At 33.7% G+C, this 22,343-nt stretch overlaps 2 protein-coding genes across 2 annotated transcripts in view; one reads left to right on the top strand and one right to left on the bottom strand.

Annotated features, from left to right (window-relative positions):
• LOC129914743 (protein N-terminal asparagine amidohydrolase) overlaps positions 1-18,953 on the top strand; it is a 124,170-nt gene extending 105,217 nt beyond the window's left edge. Inside the window, exons 3-7 of the mRNA XM_055994105.1 lie at positions 14,858-15,137; positions 15,254-15,436; positions 18,155-18,363; positions 18,471-18,632; positions 18,705-18,953. Of these exons, the coding sequence (XP_055850080.1) occupies positions 14,885-15,137; positions 15,254-15,436; positions 18,155-18,363; positions 18,471-18,632; positions 18,705-18,830 (933 nt within the window). The 5' untranslated portion in view covers positions 14,858-14,884 and the 3' untranslated portion in view covers positions 18,831-18,953. The remainder of the gene's footprint in view (positions 1-14,857; positions 15,138-15,253; positions 15,437-18,154; positions 18,364-18,470; positions 18,633-18,704) is intronic.
• Positions 3,608-9,613, bottom strand: LOC129910583 (uncharacterized). Its single transcript, XM_055988013.1, is given in 12 exon segments — positions 3,608-3,851; positions 3,914-4,046; positions 4,109-4,247; positions 4,306-4,487; positions 4,554-4,764; positions 4,825-5,673; positions 7,558-7,783; positions 7,853-7,985; positions 8,047-8,185; positions 8,244-8,425; positions 8,491-8,701; positions 8,761-9,613. Coding segments are annotated over 12 exon segments (3,450 nt in total). The 5' UTR covers positions 9,577-9,613; the 3' UTR covers positions 3,608-3,622.
• Positions 18,954-22,343: the final 3,390 nt, after the last annotated feature.

Here is a 22,343-nt window from a genome sequence, read left to right as displayed (position 1 = left end):
AGTGAATACATATTTATGTAATCTGAAATTGGCTATAACTGAAAATAAATCTGATTGGACTGTTGGACCAACCATGAGGGTGTCATTAAGTGAATACCCAGATGTCGTCTTTGCAGAAGCATCGAAAACCACCCTGAGCTTTGTTGATGAGCTCTCGGGTTTAATTACACAATGGTGTGGAAGAAAATAATTTGACTTTGGTATGTCAAGCTCTTGAATTGCAGTCATATGACCTAGACGCTCATATTCCTCCATGAAGTTTGTGTAACTTTCTTTGAGGTCTGCATTTTTTTCTAGTTTTCTTTCTAATGAATAAAAACGCTTCTTTGCAATTTCTTTTGAACCTCCTAATGTTTGGTTTGGGTCTTTCTTAAAAGGAAGTCGTACTATGTACTGACCCTGGCGTGTTGTTTCCACGTTATCATTAAAATGTTTTTCACATTTAAATTCTTCTTCGCTGTAGACCTTCGATTCAACTTCAAAATTTTCACTTTCCCACAGTGATCGGACCATTTTATCTAGTGTTCTCAGACTAGGTTTTGACACTGAATGACAATGAGAATTTTGGGAAGAATCTACAGCGCTTCCTGCTAAAACCCATCCTAATCTAGTATTCCGCAATAGAGGAAGATTGTTTGAGATTTTAAATTCTCCCGGCAAAAGAAGCTCAAAGAATAACTCTGCTCCAATTAACAAGTCTATGCGGTTGGAACTAATTGTGTTAGGGTCAGCAAGAAGAATATTGGAGGGCAATTGCAAAGTTTGCCTATCCAGAGATGCAGTTGCCATATAATCACTTATTTTTGGCATTATACTGGTCTCAATAGTTCTTTTATATGATGAAGTTCTGGATTCTAAATGAACATTTATTACGAAATTGGCCTGACTTTCCCTGCCTCCAATTCCGCTAATCGGAATGTCCTTTCTTCGCTTTATGCTCCCTAATTGCTGGGCTAGGGATGTTGTAATAAAATGTAATTGAGATCCCGAGTCTAACATAGCACGACAAGGAATACGCGTTCCTTTTGAACTCACGACGTTCACAATCGCCGTGGCGAGATATACCTCGCGACCCTTTAATACGACCCCTAGAGAATTGTTATTATGGGACCCTGAAGGAAACTCACCCACCCGACCAATAATATTATCACACTTACCGGATGCTGGGTTTTTTACGTTGACATCTTTTTTATTTGGATAGTGTAGTAGAGTGTTGTGTTTCCCGTTGCAAACCTTGCATCTACGTTGCTGTTGACACGATGGGAAACGATGTCCTTGCAAACAGTTGGTGCAAAGTTGAAGCTTCCGCACCTGCTGATTGCGATCCTCAACTGAAAGATTAATAAATTTTTTACAATTAAAGATCTTATGATTATTAGTTTTACAATATGGACAATTTGAAACTTCCCTATTTTCAGATGCGGTGGTTACCGCTTTCTTCCTTTCATCTGATTTCACCGTCTCCAGGGCTTGGAACCTGCATTCGAAAAATTCTAGTAATTGGGTTAGAGTTGGTGTTATTCTTGGTGCTTGTAGGGATTCCTCGAAAAGCATTCGGGTGTCTTTGTCCATTTTTTCCAGCAATAGATGTACAACTAATGGGTCCCATCCACTGGTGTCATAGCCGAGATTGTTGATGGTTTGAATGACTTCCTTTGTTGTATCATGCAGCCTCTTGAGACTTCTGACAGTGTCTACGATGGTATTTGATTGGAACAATCGGCTTAACTGAGCGGATAACAGCAACCGCTTGTTGTTGAACCTGTCAACTAGAGTGTTCCAAGCCAATTCATAATTGTCATCAGTGGCATGGAAATGTTGAATGAGGTTTTGGGCATCTCCAGTAAGATTTGTCTTTAAAAAGTATAATTTTTGAGCCGGTGCAATTGGTTGGTTGTGCACCATTTGTTTGTATAGATCGAAGAACTGCGGCCAATTAAGATAGCTTCCATCGAATTTGGGTATCTCAATTTTTGGAAGCTTGATTGTTGTTGCTCGTCCTTGATTCATTTGAACTGTTTCAGCTGGCAATGTATTAGTTGGTAGCCAGGTGATCCTCAAATCTAATTCATCCTGGAGCTCAAAGTAAAGCTGTATATCTTCTACAGCTGCATCGCCTCCAAGTCGTCTATATGTTGTTGTTATTTCATCCCAATTGGTCATTAGGGTTTTTGTTTTTTGGTTAAATTCTTGCGGTAAAGTTTCCCGCAATTTCAATGGGCACTTATTAAGACCTCCTTGAAATATTTTGCAGAGTAATCGGAATTTGCTATCCGTAGTCATCCTGTTGACCTTTACACTGGTGTCATCTATTAAAGTGGGCTTTATTGTCAGCCCTGGTGGTATGTTAAATTTGGAAATTGCTGCGGTAACTCCCTCTGAATGCCCTGCTGGGGGCTTAACGGCTGCTGGTCCTAAGAGGGCTTCTTTTAGCTGCTCCGGCTGAGGATGGACTGCTGCGGTCTCCTCTATAGCCCCATCAGATTTTTCTTCTTCCGCTACTGCAAACCGCTTGATGATGTCATCTTTCATTTGATCATGAATTTTTTTTACCCCATCGTAAAAACCTTTAGTGAAGTATTCGTGTTCAGTTACCTGCGGATAATTGTCTCTTATCTCGCTATCAACATTGTCGAATACTTCCCATAATTCATTTAATCTTGTCCACCGCGCATTTAAATAATCCAGGGTTTTCCTTCCTGGACCATCCTTTCCGTAATTGCGAGCAAGTGTACAGATTTCTTTTCCTACAGCTTCTTGCTGATTGGTAAGTTCTTCAATTGTAGCCACCATTTTAATTATTTTTTATATTGAATTGTTAGTAATTGAAAGGAACTTCTTTTCTTTTTTTTTTTTCTTTTTTAGTCTTCTTAATAACGACTCACTTCACAACACTGTTTTCTTTTATTTTGTTTTGTTTTATTAATTTACAGGCCACTAAACTCTTTTAGTAGGTCCTGTCACGGTCGCCAAATGTTCTTTAAACTTTAGAACCTTGAAAATACAAACACCTTTTTTTATTATTATTGATTACAATTTTTATTTGATGTTCACTTGAAAGTGGTTGGACAGCGAGTGCCCATTATGCCGATCATTTAAAGGTACTTTGCCAAAAATGACAAGTCAGCATAATGAACACTCAGCGCGTGAGACTAAACATTGAACTTTTATTAAATGATCTTATTTCGTCTGGTCTCACGCAGAAGTAGGAGTTGGGTGGAAATATGATATGGTAGGAAAGGTAAAAATGGGTGATAGAATACAAAAAAATACATAATTATACTTAAAAAGAACACTCAGTGGGAACTGGTAAGAAATCATTTCCCATCGCGTCAGCAACAATGCAATGTGATAATACTATTGGTCATATGGTTACTTAAAATGATACTAAAAATGTTTACTTAACATGCAGTTTTCACATAAAGACCGCGTCCGTATACTCTTATACTCGAACTAAGTATTCTTCATTTTGGTCTGTTGATTTCAGTAGTCGCTACAGGCCTTTCGGCCATATCAAGATTCACATCACCAAAAAAAAACTTGTTTGTTTTCTTTTCAAGACAAACACTTTATTATAAAACACAATCTTTAAATTTCAGACCACTTGCCTTAATAAAAGTTTTTAATCATTCAGTGGTTTAGAATAATCCGGACTTTGATCACGCCCTCGCTTGCATAGCTTATCGTCCCACTTCAATGGAAACAAATTTTGCCAAATCTTAAAGCGTTCCAAGAAAAGATTTTGCTTCATAACCATCTCATTTCCAATATCTAAATAATTTTCATCCTTCAAACTCAATTTTGTCCAATTAAGATTTTTAAGATATTCATCTTTTGGATTATTTGGATTACTATGGTGTAAAATATTTCATATTATTATCAAACAACTTAAACTGGTCTTTAAAAACTCTACCCAGTTTTGGCAAATTGTGTCCACATTCGAGTCATGCGCTCAATTGTTGTATCTTCGGGATCAGTTTTTTTTAACAGAGGAGCCAAAACTGGTATATGAAGAAGATAAATCAAATCGTCATGGTGAGAAGTTCCTAGAGTTATAAAAAAAATAGTTATTATAACTTTGAATGCATGAGACAAGGTTCTAGTTTACCATATGGCGTATTTTCAGGATAGTTAAAATAACTATAACGACCCTTATACGAAAATTTATAATAATAAACTGGAACGTATCGGGCTGCAAGATGTGCAAATCGATGAACCGCAAAACCAACAAGACCATCGCTAAAAAGCTTTAGAACCAATAAACTGTTAGAAAAGTGTTAAAAGCCTTACAAAGTTTAAACCAACCTTTCCTAATGGTTCAAACGAATCCCCACTCGTTAATTGCTGATTATTCAAGTATTCCTTCTTCAAAACTGCACTTATCTCCTTTGATCTTGGTGTATTTCGTTCATAAAGAAAACATATTGGTGCCAATCTGTCCCAATCTTCATTCATCTGTTCAAGCATAGTTTCATTCGCCATAACATCTGTTTAGAGAAAAGTGCAACTTTAAAAATATAACTCCTCAAAGATATATTCTTATTCGCATTTACCATGTCCAATTCCAACAAACTCGTCTTTGGTCATTCCAACAATCAGAGGAATTCTTTGGAAGTTTCCTGTTTGAAACGTATCTAATGGTTCTTCAACTATAAACCTCTCTTGTCCGAGTTCCTTTTCAATAACTGGCATCCAGTTTAAAACTGGACTCCAACCAAAATCAAACATAGCTGTATGAGTTCTGACAAATTCATCAGCTGGCGTCTAAAATTTATAAAGTCACCCATTCATCAATCACTCAAATCACGATTCAATTTAACTTACCTTCCTTAGACATTGGACCATAGCATTAACACTATTTGTTGGGCAATTAACCAATTCAGCTTGTCTTTTGGCCAACTCAATTTGGTCCTTTGGATACCTGTACTGGGAAACTGGTGAGGCACTCATTGTTATTCCTCTGTGAAACAATCCCTTGGACATTGGTGAAGCCATATGCAAGCCTATAGTAAAGCTTCCAGCACTGTACCCAACGAGTGTGACAGAATTTGGATCACCTCCGAATTTGCGAATGTGTGCTTTCACCCACTTCAGTGCTAGAACTTGATCCTTCAATCCAGCATTACCTGGTGCATCTGAAGTACCCAAAGCCAGAAAACCCAAAGTTCCCAAACGGAAGTTGATTGTAACAAAAACAATATCGTCACGATCCATGATAAGTTGTGGTCCTGCAAAGTTTTTGCTGTCACCAGAGACTGCATAAAAGCCACCCGGATGAAGATAAATGATTACCGGTTTTAAAGCTTTTGTATCCAAATTCCTTGAGTACACATTCAGACGCAAACAGTCTTCAGAATAGTCAGTCGAGTTGAATGGAAATTGTGGACACATTGGTCCATCTTCTGTGGCATCGAATACTTTTGGTTTCCATGGGCTCACAGGTTAAGCTTGTTTAAAACGAAATTGGTTGACTGGTGAGTTAGCATAACGAATGCCACGAAAAGCGTAAAAATCTTTTCCCAAACGCGATTTTAATATTGTTCCCCTTATAGCACCGAGACTTGTAGTGACTTCAACTGCATCAATAGCAGCAGCAGCAGAAGTCAAACCGATTATCAAGACGATGTAGCCTGCTATCATTGTGACTGATGACTGATCTCTCCATGATGGTATGCGATGAATTTATAGATTGTTTGTTGTTGGGAAATCACATTTCTTAAAAAAGAACCTGTGCCTATAAAATTCTCTGGAAATACTTAGCGATGTGCAAATTTTTGTAATCTATATTCAAAAACATTAGTATTCGCTTTAAGTCTTGAAGATAATATGAGTGTATTAAATTAGGTGAAGGTTCAAAAGAAAAAGATACCATCTACCCGACATTCACTCATATGTATGTGACAGTGGCGTCCCGTGAGGGTGTGCAAGGTGTGAATTGTACTCTTTTTCAAGTAGAGTAGACGCCAAATTGCCTTATTCTGCCTTATTCTAAAGTTTATTATTTTACCAATTTTTGAATCGAAAAAATAAATAAAATTAATCTTATCTAAATCTACTCTATTTCAAGTAGGTGTACTCTATAATCTATAACTCTGATAGAGTACGTCAAAATACTAATTTCTTATAGCCCAGTAATTTTAGGCATTTTTTACCCCAATCTGCGGAAAAATTTCTACTGGGCTCGATTTTGGTATAGACCTTCGTTACGACATTGTCGATTTTTCACATCTTCGCCGTAACGAAGGTCTATACCAAAATCGAGCCCAGTAGAAATTTTTCCGCAGATAAAACCTAAAATTACTGGACTATTACTTAATTATCCTTTTTCCCTATTATCGTTGGTATTTCTAACTCCATTTCATTAACTTTTTCCCTATCCATTTGCGTAAACAAATGTCACAAGATGTATTTTCTTCCTTCCATGCATAAAAAGGACCGACTGCTGTGATTCCAGCCTGAGATTCAGCATGATTCAGATGTTTCTGAACAAATAATCAAAAGGAACATTAATTTACAAAAACTTAATACATATAGACATTGGCAGTTTATATTCAGAAATGATATTATTAAACAAAATTCAAAGCGAATTATTAATCAATGCAGATTTTATGCAAAAATATACTGCAAAAAATTGGTAATATATTTTTAAAAAATGTCCCGATGAATTTATTTATTAAAAATAAAATTAAGCTATGTAATCTGTTCATTCGACTTCAGCATTCACTGAGAGAGTATTTTCGGTCATGAATATGAAGTGGCGAGAGGAAAGGAATGGGGCTTCCTTGAAATGAGCTCTTTATTTATAGGAATCTTGAATTTGAATGTTTAAAGTCATACACATATTTCAAAAACAACACAAAATTGTTATGTACTGCAAGAAGCAAAAAAAAAAAAACACATTTAGAAGACTTGAAATAAATGGTACATACTCTTCTTTTTTCAAATGTTCTCTTTTTTCGGCTCTGAAATTAAATATACTCTATTCTTTCTAAAAAAAAAGTTGGCAAGTCTAATTGCGGCCTAGGATCTTTTAGAGTGAGATTTCGTTTGTTCGGTTCAAATTTACACATGGTAAACCTTTGGAGTTTGCGAGAATAAAAATTTTGAGGCATGAGTAATAGTCGTCGAGTTTCAATTATTGACGACGACCTTACAACCATTCGCGCTTATACCGAACCTAGATTTGAAGAGTTTTATAGAAAATTTAGTGCTACTGTAGCATACTTTTAGCTTTTCGGAGAGTAAAAACTTCAAGCACCAACAGCTCACCTACAGATATGATCTCGTTTGCAGCGTTCACATAAAGGCCGCGTCTATATACTCTTACTCGAACCAAATATTCTACATTTTTGTCTGTTGATTTAATTTTAGTAGTCGCTGTAGGCCTTTTGGCTATGTCAATATCCATCCCATGGAACGATTTTCTTCCCATCACCATCACAAAAAAAAAAACTTGTTTGTTTTCTTCTTAAGATAAATATTTTATTATAAAACAAAAACTTGAACTTGCATAACATTGCACTGTATCTTCCATAATTGAAAAAGAAAACCATTTTAATCATCCAATGGTTCAGGATAATCTGGACTTTGACCACGGCCTCGCTTGCATGGCTTATCATCCCACTTCAATGGAAACAAATTTTGCCAAATCTTAAATCGTTCTAAGAAGAGATTCTTCTTCATAACCATCTCATTACCAATATCTAAATAATTTTCATCCTTCAAACTGAATGGTGTCCAATTTAAATTTTTAAGATATTCATCTTTTGGATTATTTGGATTACTATACAAAAAAAAAAGGTCCAAGTTATTTTCACAAAACTTAAACTATTTTTAAAAAAAAAAATCCTACCCAGTTTTGGCAAATTGTGTCCACATTCGAGTCATGCGCTCAATTGTTGTATCTTCAGGATCAGTTTTTTTGAACAGAGGAGTCAAAACTGGTATATGAAGTAGATAAATCAAATCATCGTGGTGAGCCGTTCCTAAGGTAATAAAAACAATAGAACTATTACTTTGAAGTAATGAGACAAGATTCTGGCTTACCATATGGCGTATTTTCTGGATGATTGAAATGACTATAACGACCCTTGTATGAAAATCTATAATAATGAACTGGAACGTATCTGGCTGCAAGATGTGCAAATCGATGAACCGCAAAACCAATAAGACTATCACTAAAAAGCTTTAGAATGAATAAACTTTTAGAAAAGTGTAAATAGCCTTAGGAAATTTAAACCAACCTTCCCCAGTGGTTCGAATGATTCTCCACTTTTCAATGGCTGGTTATTCAAGTATTCCTTCTTCAAAACTGCACTTATCTCCTTCGATCTTGGTGTATTCCGTTCATAAAGAAAACATATTGGTGCCAATCTGTCCCAATCGTCATTCATTTGCTGAAGCATAGTCTCATTCGCCATAACATCTGTTTAGAGAAAAGTGCAACTTAAAAATACAACTCCTTAAAGATATAGTCTCTTTCGCATTTACCATGTCCAATTCCAACAAACTCGTCTTTGGTCATTCCAACAATCAGAGGAATTCTTTGGAAGTTTCCTGTTTGAAACGAATCTAATGGTTCTTCAACTATAAACCTCTCTTGTCCGAGTTCCTTTTCAATAACTGGCATCCAGTTTAAAACTGGACTCCAACCAAAATCAAACATAGCTGTATGAGTTCTGACAAATTCATCAGCTGGCGTCTAAATTTATAAAGTCACCCATTCATCAATCAATCAAATTAGAATTTAATTTAACTTACCTTTCTTAGGCATTGGACCATAGCATTTATACTGTTTGTTGGGCAATTAACCAATTCCGCTTGTCGTTTGGCCAACTCAATTTGGTCCTTTGGATACCTGTACTGGGAAACTGGTGAAGCACTCATTGTTATTCCTCTGTGAAACAATCCCTTGGACATTGGTGAAGCCATATGCAAGCCTATACTAAAGCTTCCAGCACTGTACCCAACGAGTGTGACAGAATTTGGATCACCTCCGAATTTGCGAATGTGTGCTTTCACCCACTTCAGTGCTAGAACTTGATCTTTCAATCCAGCATTACCTGGTGCATCTGAAGTACCCAAAGCCAGGAAGCCCAAAGTTCCCAAACGGAAGTTGATTGTAACAAAAACAATATCATCACGATCCATGATAAGTTGTGGTCCTGAAAAGTATTTGCTGTCACCAGAGACTGCATAAAAGCCACCCGGATGAAGATAAATGATTACCGGTTTTAAAGCTTTTGTATCCAAATTCCTTGAATACACATTCAAACGCAAACAGTCTTCAGAATAGTCAGTCGAGTTGAATGGAAATTGTGGACACATTGGTCCATCTTCTGTGGCATCGAATACTTTTGGTTTCCATGGGCTTACAGACTGAGCTTGTTTAAAGCGAAATTGGTTTACTGGTGAGTTTGCATATCGAATGCCACGAAAAGCGTAAAAATCTTTTCCCAAACGCGATTTTAATATTGTTCCCCGGATAGCACCGAGACTTGTAGTGACTTCAACTGCATCAATAGCAGCCGCAGCAGAAGTCAAACCGATTATCAACACGATGTAGCCTGCTATCATTGTGACTGATGACTGAGCTCTCTATGATGGAATGGGATTAATTTATAGATTTTTTGTTGTGGGGAAATCCCATTGCATAAAAAGAACCTGTGCCTATATGAAATTCGCTGGAAATACTAAGTGATGTGCAAATTTTTGTAATCTTTATTCAAAAACATTAGTATTCGCTTTAAGTCTTGAAGATAATATGAGTGCATTAAATTAGGTGAAGGTTCAAAAGAAAAAGATACAGAAACAAATTTTCCGTAAAGGTAATATTTATACCACCTAGGCGACAAGCTTTTATTTCTTGGAATAATATTTTTTTTTAAGATCGAGAAGAAAATTGCATTCCATAAATTTAAAGTGCACCTTGAAAAAGTTGTGAAAAAACTTCTATTTTGTGTATATTAGTATTGGTTGGGTTATTAACTGGGTTAATTATATACATAAATGTAGGTCACTTTTTGCAAAAGTACAAAAGATTTATTTTTTCTCATTTTTTCTTACATCCAAATTATTGCTTTTTGTCTAAGATCTTTGAAACATTGTGTTGTATTTTTCATAATGTTTAGTTCCAGATTATAGCTACATTTTCTTCTTTATCAATTTAAAGCTTAATTGATTAATTATCTTCAGATGTTAAACGAAAAGGTAAACATTTTTAAACTTGGAAAATATTCCTTGCACCAATATTGATAACTCAAAATAAATGAAAACTTGGGGAAATCCCATTATCTCATAATAAGCAATCTTGATTCTTGAGAAATTCTATATAGGTACATATGTAAATAAAACAATTTCTGATGCCCTGGAATCCGAGTTTAAAAACAACTTTACAAAATTCATATTATTGTTGTTATCACAAAAAAAGTCATTGAAAATATTTAAATGGTAAAAACAAAATTCCTGTCATTAATCTTGAAAATATAAAATCTCTTTGGTCTTTGGATCATGAAGAAATAATACAATTTTTTTTTTGTATTTCTGTGTCATCCTCATAATCATTGTGTTTATCTCTTTAGTAGTAAATATTGGTTATTATTCGGTGAAACACATTTTTTCTTTATCATAATGTATTTTGAGGTATCCTACTCTTTTTTAAGTTAACTGCAAAATATTGTAGGTCATGAGCAGAGTATACAAGCTTTGGGCTCTGTGCTTGATATGAATTGTAAATGAAAGTAAGTACAAAAACAAAATGTTTTTCTAATACCAATCTATTTTTCTTTCTTTCTATGCTGTGCTGTGATTTCCATAATAAAGTATTAACCATGCGAAGAAATTATTTTAGAAAGATGCTTTATACAAATTTGCTTTATCTAAGACCTGAAAACAGATTTCTTGCGTGAGAGATATCGGATTCATATCAATAGCAAGTCCATAAGGATTCCTCACATTTTTTCACTTATACCCGCATAGCTTAATACCCGTTAATTGAAATAATTTCTTCTAGCATTCGCATATAGAAGGCTAGAACTCAACGACATTGACGACATATATTTACTACTACTGAAGAACTTTTGCTTCAAATGCGTTAACCATACAAAAATATACACACATTTCCATGAATTATTTACCTCCCAATCTGTTATCCCGTCATGCTTCTGTAGATTATTATACAAACATCCATTTGCAGCCTGCATCTGGTAACCAAAAAGAAATTATATGCCTCTCGCCGCAAAAAATCACACTCAATAAATAACATTTGCATATCTCCTTGTCCTGTCGGTAGGTACTAACCCAGGATATACAGATCCCCAATCTGGCAATTATATCATAAATTCACACCAAATCCCGAATGCCCTTAAATATATATCCAACGAATTAAATATGAAGACATTACGAATTTACAACTTTGGGATAGAGATGAGCTAAGTCGTGATTTTTCAATCACAGGTATACCTGTGACTGTGATTTTGAATTCACGGTGATTGTAACCTGTGATTTTTAACCGTGATTTAAATTTTTTTTAATGAAAATCCCAACAAAAAAAATTACACGTAGCATTATTAACGTTTGTATTTTCCAATATACACATTTCTTTACGATTTTTCACGTAGGAAGTACTAATGAAGCTCAAATACGAGTGTATTTGAAACAATGAAGCTGATTTTACGAGGAAAACTCCTGGTTTAAGCAAACAGATCCGCGATTTACCAAAGCCATCCGTGATTATACTGGGGAAAACATTATTTTGTCTAAGCGACTCTTGATTTTACGGGAGAAATTTATTATATCACGGGAAAAGTAGCGTTGAAAACCCTTATTCTAATCAGGGCAACCTGCGATTTCACAGCCAATATTTGCGGGCAAACCGTGATTCTTCTGGAGCCATACGTGATTGCGAGGGGTAAACAAAACATTAATTTTACCGAACTTGCGTGAATTCCGGTAAAAAACAATTCACATTTACACAAGAACTGTTGAAAAGTTGTTTTGGGAAAAATCACAGGTTAGAAATAATTCCAAAGCATTTGTGAAGTGAATTCCGGTCAAACCAATCCACGTTTACAGAAGAACTGTTGAAAAGTTGTTTTGGGAAAAATCACAGGTTATAATTTCCAATGTACTTGTGTAAATTCCGATAAAAACAATTCACGTTTCCATAAGAATTGGTGCAAAAGTTATTTTGAACAAAATCACGGGTTTAAAAAAAATCCTTAACATTTGCGTGAATTCCAGTCAAAACAATTCACGTTTACAAAAGAATTATTGCAAAAGTTGTTTTGGGAAAAATCACAGGTTAAAAAAAATTGGAAAGCAAATGCGTGAATTCCAGTCAAACCAGTTCACGTTTAATAAAGAACTGTTAAAAAGTTGTTTTGGGAAAAATCACAGGTCAAAAAAAAAATCCAAAGCAATTGCGTGAATTCCAGTCAAACCAATTCACTTTTAATAAAGAACTGTTGCAATAGCTGTTTTGAAAAATCGCAGGTTATAATTTGAATTTCTAAAGCACTTGTGTAACGTGAATTATTTTACGCGGAATTCAAGAAAACGCATTGAAAATGACTTTTGACCTGTGATTTTGGAAAATTTTTGCAACAGGTCAAGTGTAAACGTGAATTATTTTACGCGGAATTCACGAAAACGCATTGAAAATGACTTTTTAAAAATAACTTTTTACAACAGTTCTAGTATAAAAGGGAATTGTTTTGAACCCGCAAATGCACTTTAATTAACTTTTAACAAAAAAATTTGCCTCACTTCAGTGCGAACTGTAAAGTAAAAAGTGAATATCCAATTCACGGTTAAGGTAATCACAGGTTATTTGAAGACTGTTCACAGGTAGTGATTGTGATTTGTCAATCACAGGTTAAAAATCACAGGTCGTGATTTTTTGCTCATCTCTACTTTGGGATGCGTTTTATATAAGTTCTTTGCCAGCCACTGCCCTGCTGAACAAACCAAATACATTTCCTCTGAACAAAACAACAATAACAACTGTGTCTCCAGCACGCACCCACATCCGAAAAAAAAAAAACAAATTGAAATTTTCAAATTACCAATATTGGTTCTCGTGGCCCAGGCTTAAAGTTCTTTTATGTTCCTTCTTGTGTTGTCCCTTTTTCAAAATTCACATTTAATAAAGCCCACTCCCGTGTCCCGAGGTATAAATACAAATCATCTGCATGAAATTATTTACGACCAACACGGCAAATGACGTTAAAAAAAAAAAAAAACTATACAATCGATGATGTTGATGGTATAGTTGGCCAAGAGTGTGTTCCAACTTTGAATTCGATCAAGTAACTACATAGAGGCACATACACACAGAAGGGGCGTTAATCATAATGCACAGAGACACGGATTCGATTTTTGCGTCCTAATAAAATGGCACTTGGATAAAAGTTTGACCCAAACGTACATTTATCTATCAGCATCACCCACTGCATGCTGCTGGGTGCTGTGCTGCCTTTAAAAAGCTGCTCGACCTGTTCGGTGTGGTACGAATGGTGGTAGATGCCACAAAATGTAAAACACTAATTAATTATCTTGGAACGGTGTACAATGGGTGCAAGTACAGTACCCGATCTTTTTTTCAAGGGTCGAATTTGTCGAATATGACAAATTACATGAGACTCGCAGATATACAAAAAGAAACTTACTCCTTATTCATACAAAAAAAAAAAAACAGTATGTTTTGAAAGAAAACATTATGATGTACAAAAACGTACTTTTTGTACACTAACATTAAAAATCTGGTTACTGGGGCCCAATTCTGCAAGAGTGAATTTTTCTGTGTGAGTTTTTTTATGCCTTGTTTGCAAGGTAGTTTACACTTTTTTTTCGTGTAGACAGAGAAACTCAATCTTGAGGAATTGGGCCACGCACTGGTTTCAAGGAGTTTCTCCATAGTTCAGAGTAAATTAAATTAAAATTAAATTTCTGTGGTTTTTAACGATCTAACGATTTAACCGGTTAAAAGATAAAATTGGTTCAAATTTCTTCCATAAACGAGACCTATGTACATATATAAATCAATAGCCCGCCACATAGGTGCAATTTGTCAAAAAAACCGTTTTTAAAAGCTAAAGTTTAAAGAAATATATCAGGTATTTTTTAACTGTTTTTGGAATTTTGACCATTTAAGGATGTTTAATGGATCATACCTAACTACAAACAACTCTGCCAAAAATCCGAACTACCAGATTTGAACACGGTCTGATACGTTAATTATACTTAAATAATCCAATCATCCGGAACATAAAGTAATTGTTCCGTGGTATTTTTAGAGTTTTTGGTCAATGGTAATGATAAGCAAAAGTTCGTCATCGTAAATCAAAATCAAGAGTTTTTTTTGACAAACTTGCTCTCTCATAACCACATATCGCACAGAAAATATTCTAATTCTGGAACCATAGGCTGCAATAATTGTTTATAATCAAGGAACAGTCAACACTCCCGAGGAGGTTTATTTGAAAATTCGTATAACAGAAAACTGTAAGTTGTAGGATTTTTGCTAAACATACTGTACTAAATTTATCTCTGACATTCGACACCCATAAAGATTATCCTTTCGAGTTTTGGCAAAAAACACACTGGTGCAAAGCTCTCCACTGGTCTTTGACGACACTAGACCTCCCGCTGGGACTTAAGTAACCATTTATCATGTTGTAGTTTTGGATTATTAGGTGTTTCCTTGTGGCAAATTGCTTGTATCAAGCCAATAATAATTTTTGCATAAACCGAGATTACATTGATCAACTCTTCCTGCAACAAACTTAAATTATATGATAACTTTCTTTATAATCTCAAATTTTCAAAATTTAATTAAAGTTTTCTTATTATTTTGCAGATTAAATAGAAAAAAGTCGAAAACAAAATGGTTCTAGTACTAAACGGAGTTATACAAGATGACTGCCCCATGGATACGAATACGCTCTTCCTTCAACATCCAGTTTATAGAGATTATGCATCACAGCTTTTGTCGATACCTACAAAACCAATCGGTCCTTGTGGTCTTTTGTATGTTGGGCAAAGAGAAATGGCTGCGGTGGCACCTCATGACAAGAATGTTAACATAATTGGAGCTGATGATGCAACTACTTGTATAATTGTTGTTGTAAGACATTCCGGTAAGCAAAGAAGTTTAAGATACTGAGTTTGTCAAAGAGTTTTCCTTAGATATGAATTTTATATCTTTTATACCAAGAATCTTTCAATATCCTTATTTTTCTTTATTTATTTTAAGGATCGGGTGCAGTTGCTTTGGCACATTTTGATGGAACGGGTGTCGATGAGGCAGTTACTGCAATGGTAACTCGTGTCCAAGAATTGGCTTTGGGCTATCCGGAAGGACGAATTGAACTTCAATTAATTGGAGGATACAGAGATCCACAAGGATATGGAGAGGATGTCTTCTTTAGTATAATGCGTACGTACATACATATTTAATTAAGATTTTGTATCTTTATGTGCAATGTGCACTGATGTATTGGGTTTCCTATTCTGAAATGTAGAATATCATAAACGACGAGTCTTTACTTCAAAATGTAAAAGGTTGCTATAGGTATTTGTTATTATTCAATATTATTGTTATTGCCCATTAACAATAGTAGCCGTGTTTTTGTTGTATTACATATACTGTGAACAACAACAAACGATTGCTTTTATTTATTACTATAGAAACGCAGAGCGTTTTTCTAAAAAAAAAATATTTCCGGACCATATTTTAACCTTTCTAAACCTCCACTCAGAATTTTATTTTTATGTACAAAGACTAAAAATTAAGCTTAACAAAGTTTGATTAAAAGCAGTTGAGCTTAACAAGTTAGAAATTTGGGAGGTTCAAAACGAGATATATAAAAAAAAAAGAGAGATATATAAAAAAAGAGTTTATTTTATGAGTTAGAATTTTATAAAAATGTATTCATATTCCTACATAATTCCGAACCTCAATTTTTAAACAAGCTTACACCCTTTCATTTAAATAAAAGCAATGTACCGAGCTATATGTTCAGTTCCCCATTGAAGATAAGCTTTTCGTTTTATTTTTTTTTTTTTTTTAGAAAATTGTTTGGTCCGGAGTACTGTAGGGATAAATAAAAAAATTAGACTTTCGGATTGTCTTTGATCTTAAATCATTTTTTTCCTCAACAGTTTGGTACAAAGACGTACTTAATTAGTGGCGGTCATATTTTTAAGGTTAGTAAAGACTTGAAAGTGGCGTTGGATTTCCAAAGATTCATTTTCCAAAATTGAATTTTTGTCAAAAACATTTTGCTAAGCTCACCATATAATAAAAGTAACCTCAAAATCACTAAAAAAAAATACATGAAATTAATAACTTTCTTTGAAAAATGATCGCAACTAATAAATGATTTTGAGTGTATATATTTCTCACTCACACTATGTGCACGATTTCGCAAAATAAAAGCTTGACACCTACGAGGTAAAATCCCAAAAAAAAAACCGTAGACAAATTTCTGCTCCCCATGTTTTCTGAATTCTTTTCCAGAAATTATCTTGATTTCTAAATTTTTCTTTTCGAATACGATTTGTGACATAGCTATACAAATTCTTAGTGGGTATAAGGTCGGTGGCTGTACCTGGAAAAACATAATATCAATTTAATTAGAGTTAAAAATGTTTTTTAAAGCGGCTGCAGTATGCTTTGGATCATTATCCTTATGGAAGACCCACCTAAAAGCTAAAAGGAATATTATTCTGTTCTTACATCAATATGAAACTTTGCAATATGTTTCCGACGTAAAACCTGTCAGGAGCTGTTCTTTTTATCCGATAAAAAGGTTCCACTCCATGCCAAGAAAAATACATCTTACATTAATATTAATCTGACAAGATTTCCATTAAATCTAAATAATAATAACACTGTGTTAAAAAATAAGAATCATGCCAATTACTTTGGAAGTGACCTAGCAGAGATTGTAGGTATTACTGAGTACATCATATTTCGGCACTTGAAATTTTTATTGTTTATTTGTTTTATTGTTCTATTTATACTGAATCAAAAAAGCTTTTATTCATTAAAATCAGTTGGAAATTGTGGAAGTTATGGTGTTTTTACTCGAGAAAGAAATTTCAATTTATTGCAAAAAAAACCCAATTTTCATGATTTTTTGAAATTTTATCAAAATTTTGAGGGTGTTTGGGCAAAACTGACCTCAGATTTAGCACGTCAAAATACATAAAGATAGGTAGGTCCGGTCAAAAGTATTGGCACTTTTTTTTTGGGCAAGAAAAAATGAACAGTATTTAAAATTTATATCTAAGCAACCAAAAATGATATCAAAATTTATCAAACGTAGTTACAAAGAATAAAATTTTTTCTAAAAATTAAGACCATAATAAATTTTCTACCATTATTATGAACAGAGAAATTAATTTTTAATTTCTTTCATTGTCCCAAAAAATTGAAATTTCTTTCTCGAGTAAAAAAATCACAACTTCCACAATGTCTAACTTATTTTGATAAATTAAAACTTTTTTTATTCAGCATAAATAGAACAATAAAACTGTTTATAAAGAAAAATTTTCAAAACACAAAATGTAGCTTAAAAAGGTCTCCGAACTCTAAAAAACGGTGAAAAAATGTTGTACTTTGAGTTTCAGCCCATAAAATCTACACCAAATTTGGTGCTTGAGAATAATAAAAAAATATTTTCAAAAAGAACAAGTACTCCTCTGTTTATAACTGTAAAAAAACCTGAAATTGACCGAAAAATGTGTAAAAAATAGTTGAAATCTGAAAACATTGAAAAACGGTTTTTTGACCATAACTTGAAATTTTGAGGGTCTACGAAAAATTTCAAGTGCCGAAATATGATGTACTCAGTAATACCTACAACCTCTGCTAGGTCGCTTCCAAAGTAATTGACATGATTTTTATTTTGTAAAACAGTGTAATTTTTTTTTTTTTTTTTTTTCAAATTAATTACCTTTATTGGAATCGTATTAAGTGACTTTATGTCCATCACAATTAGTCAATATTCGGCAGTTCATGTCGAATGGCAACAATAAAATTGTTCTTTGGTTCGTTATTTGATTATGTAGATTGTTAGAAATTAATTCAGATATTAGAATTTTATTGTTGGATTATTTATTATTTTTTCTTTCTTTCTTTCCTTTTTAGAATCATTCCACAAACATCATCTTGAGATCGATCTAACTCAAGCCTGCGTTGGTGAATTAAACACAATTCTTCGCGGTGACATCAATTTCCCAATTATCTATGGCATAGGCGTTAATATAAAAACCGGTGAAATCTTCCCAGCTACATTCCCCGAACGAGGACCAGACCTACAGCTGAGGGAGGCAAGAACATTCTTGGGAGCTCAAACGGTAAAATATTACTTTCTTCTTCCTTGAAAAAAAAATTCCATACAGTACAAATCCAAATAATTAATGAAACTAACAAAAAATTCTACATTTCTCTTCCATGTTAACAGGTTTTAGATATTTATGATTCATCAATTGGCATGTTGCGTATTGGCCCATTCAACTATGACCCGTTGCGTGGTGTCGATCTATGGCTAGCGCAAACCGATGAATTCCTCTTGCAGCATTTATCATCGAGTCCTGATGTTGAGCCTGCCCACTTTGCTATGCAGGTGAGTTAAAGAATCTGTCCGAACCTTTGCCCGCAATAATTAATCAATATCTGTACTGCGTTCCATTTGTAGATGCGGTCAACGATTAAATTCATTCAAGAGAATCAATTTCCCGCCATCACTGTGTTTCGGGACAATCGTCCACGCTATTATCGGCGCGACGAAACCACTGGCTGCTGGTCCCCTGTTAGATACTGAAAGATGACGACGCTTGCGACAAAAAACGAGGCGTCTTTGTGTGACATCTATTAATTAATTAAAAAAAAAAAAAACAGAAAACTAAAATAAAAACTAAAGCCAGCGAAATTGTTGTTTTGCAAAGCGCAAGGTGATATTTATTTATAAAAATAAAACAAAAAAGTAAAAAAAAAAACAACTATTACACTGAAAAAAAAAAATGAATTGCAAATGAATTAAAGATTTCTTTTTGTTATTGGATCTATGTATAACTTTAATCTATTGGATGAGCAGAATAATTGAATTTGTTAGCTGTTGTTGATTTAGTTTTTTTTTTGTACTTTCCTAAAGTTTTTAGCAAAGCTCTGTTGAAGTAATAATTAAATTAATTAAATTTTGAACTCAGTATTTGTTAACTGATTAATGTTATTGCTAATATCGATCTGTAAATACAGTTTGAAATGCTGTTTATCTCTTAATTTTCATAGTTATAACTTTTAACTCCTAAAAAAATGAATTGCAAAAAAATATTTGAATTGAAACTTTATTTTCCCACAACTGCTTTATAGTGAATTTATCTATAAAACGTGATAATGTAAATGCGATGCGACGAACATTAATACATAAAAATAATGTAAGAATTCGAATTGAATTTTTATATATTTACAACTTTGAAGTTTAATCAATTACTTTTAAAGAAAAAAATGAAGACGATAGGAGATTTCGAAAAAAATGACATGCAATTAAAATAATATAAAAATTACTTGACACTGTTATTAACAAAAAAAAAAAAACAAAAACAATCCCCTATACATATATACTATGTGAAGATAACTTATACACTAAATAATATATGGCTTGGCTACTATGATTTAAGTAAATTGAATTAAATAAATCATTATTATTATATAAACGAAAATCGATTAATTTTTATTTGTTTCATTATTGTTTAAGATTTATTTTCCAGCTGTGCAATTGCTGTCTTCGTCGCACATAGGACAACTTTAGTTAATGCAAATAAAATTGGATGCCACTGTTTTGGAGCCAAGAATTTTCGGAGGAATTAATTTTATACTATAAAAATTACTCATACACCATATTTTTTTAATCGAAAGTTATTGAAATGCTAAAATTTATTTATATATTGATATACATATGTAGCTAAAAGGAGAATGACAAAAAAAACATGACCTAATGACATGACTTGATGGCCATAACATATAAAGTTTTAAAATCTAATATGAACCGATGCAAAGTCTAGACTCTAGGAAATAATTTATTGTTACTCGAAGACCTTTCTTTTACTTTTACTTGCTCGCGTCGAAAAAAAAATTGAGGTTTTAATCAAAACCAACATTACGATGATGGAGAATTCCAAAAAAGTGGGTCTCGCAATTCCGTCCGTGCGTCCATCTGTACACATTTCCACAGCTTAACGGGTGGATTGATTGTCTTAAAATTTGATACAGATGATTTTTATGGAATTCTGAAAGTTGTTTTTTTTTTTGTTTTTTTATATCTCGCTTAGAACCTCCCATACAAATTTTTCAATGTATACCAAATAACTCGAAAACGGCTCTACCGATTTTGAATTCACTTTGCAGACGTAATATTCGAAGCGATTGCAATAATTGCATTCTTATTTTTTCCAAAAAAAATCAAATAAAAATTTTTTTTTTTTCATTTAAAAAAATTTTGCTCTTAATGTCGGCTCTTCCCCAACATCAACAAAATTTCTTTAAAATTTATATAGAGGCAGCTCTTAAAACCTACAAGTAAACTATAACATACAAGTGTTTTGAATTGCAGGAGCAAGTACGTGCGACCTAGTCGTGCATTTTATTTTAGTATGGAATCAAATAAAAAACTACATTTTTCTCATTAATACTTCGAAAAATTACTTTTTGTAAGAAATAGTTGTATAATTGTGTCCTCTACAATTGATATAACTCCAATTATGCATCTTCTTTTCAAACCAAAAAATATTACAAATTTTAAAGAACTGTACTTCCAGACTTTTTACTTGCTCTATAGGGCAAGTATTGGTTTCGTGTCGAAAAAAAAATTTGAGGTTTTAATCAAAACCAACATTACGATTATGGAGAATTCCAAAAAAGTGGGTCTCGCAATTCCGTCCGTGCGTCTGTACGTCTGTGCGTCTGTGCGTCCATCTGTACACATTTCCACAGCCTAAACGGGTGGACGGATTTTCTTCAAACTTGGTACAGATGATTTTTATGGAATTCTGAAAGTTGGTTTTTTTTTGTTTTTTTATATCTCGTTTAGAACGTATACCTCCCATACAAAAAAATACGATATTGCGAATTTCTCGAAAACGGCTCTAACGATTTTGATTAAACTTTGTATACGTAATATTTAAAGCAGTGGAAATAAAACTGCATTTTTATTTTTTCTCAAAAAAGTCAAATAAAAAAAAAAATTTTTTTTTTCATGCCCTAAATGTCGGCTCTTCCCCAATATCAATTTTTTTTTAAATTTTGAACCAGCTTATAAAATCTACAAGTAGACAAACATAAAAGTGCTTTAAACTGCAAGAGCAAGTACGTGCGACCCCAGTCGTGCATTTTATTTTAACAGTAGTTGGACTGAAAACATATCAAATTGTGACTTTTTTCATACATTAACCTTTATATGTAGGCAGCCGTTTATATTGTAAGCCTTAGCAAATGTAGGGTTTGTCATATAAGCCTGGTACGCAGATCGAGCTAAATTTTAGCTCCCATACAAATTATCGAAAAAATTTATTTGAACTAAAATGGATCCCATACAAATTATCGATAACTTTATTTTAATTTTATCTCGGCTAAAATTTAGCGCGAGCAGCGTACCAGGCTTGAGAGCTAAAATGTATCCCATACAAATTATAGATAATTTGTATGGGAGCTAAAATTAAGCTCGATCTGCGTACCAGGCTATAACAATTAATTTTATTCAGCCCTATCGTGAGTTTCACCTGAACAATATTCCACCCCGAAAAATTTAATTTCACTATTCCCCTATTGTAATTTCCGGGCGAATAGTTGTTCACGCTAGGACATCTTTTCGTAGGTTTTCGTAAGCATCTTCATCTCAGCTGCCGTTAACTTACTCTCATACTTTTTGTACATTGTCCAACATTGTGAACCGTATGTGAGTGCTGGGCCCCGGTACTGTAACTTTATCACTGGCGATAAGCGTTTTTCAACGTCTCTAAAATCCATTTTCTCCCATATATAAAGCAAAATTTCTTTCAAATTCGGAGTTTTTGAATTAAGAAATTAGGATTTTGAACGAAATTTCTTTTATTTCGATGAGATAAAATGGATTTTCAAGTCATTCAAATATTTTATCGCCAGTGATAAAAGTTACAGAACATGGGCACTGGACGCACAACTGCGGTGTAGTCTTCCTTTCAGCTTAGATGGCATTTTTCGATCACAGAAGATGGCAGAATTTTCCCGCCACTTCATCCACCCTACGCTTACGCGATGATTGATATCGTCATCACAAGCAGAGATCAGAAATAAATCTCAA

This window comes from Episyrphus balteatus, chromosome 1 (assembly GCF_945859705.1).
Source record: "Episyrphus balteatus chromosome 1, idEpiBalt1.1, whole genome shotgun sequence".
Lineage (NCBI taxonomy): Eukaryota > Metazoa > Arthropoda > Insecta > Diptera > Syrphidae > Episyrphus > Episyrphus balteatus.
The sequence above is the reverse complement of the archived record's forward strand: the minus strand, read 5'-3'. Positions and strand labels throughout refer to the sequence as shown.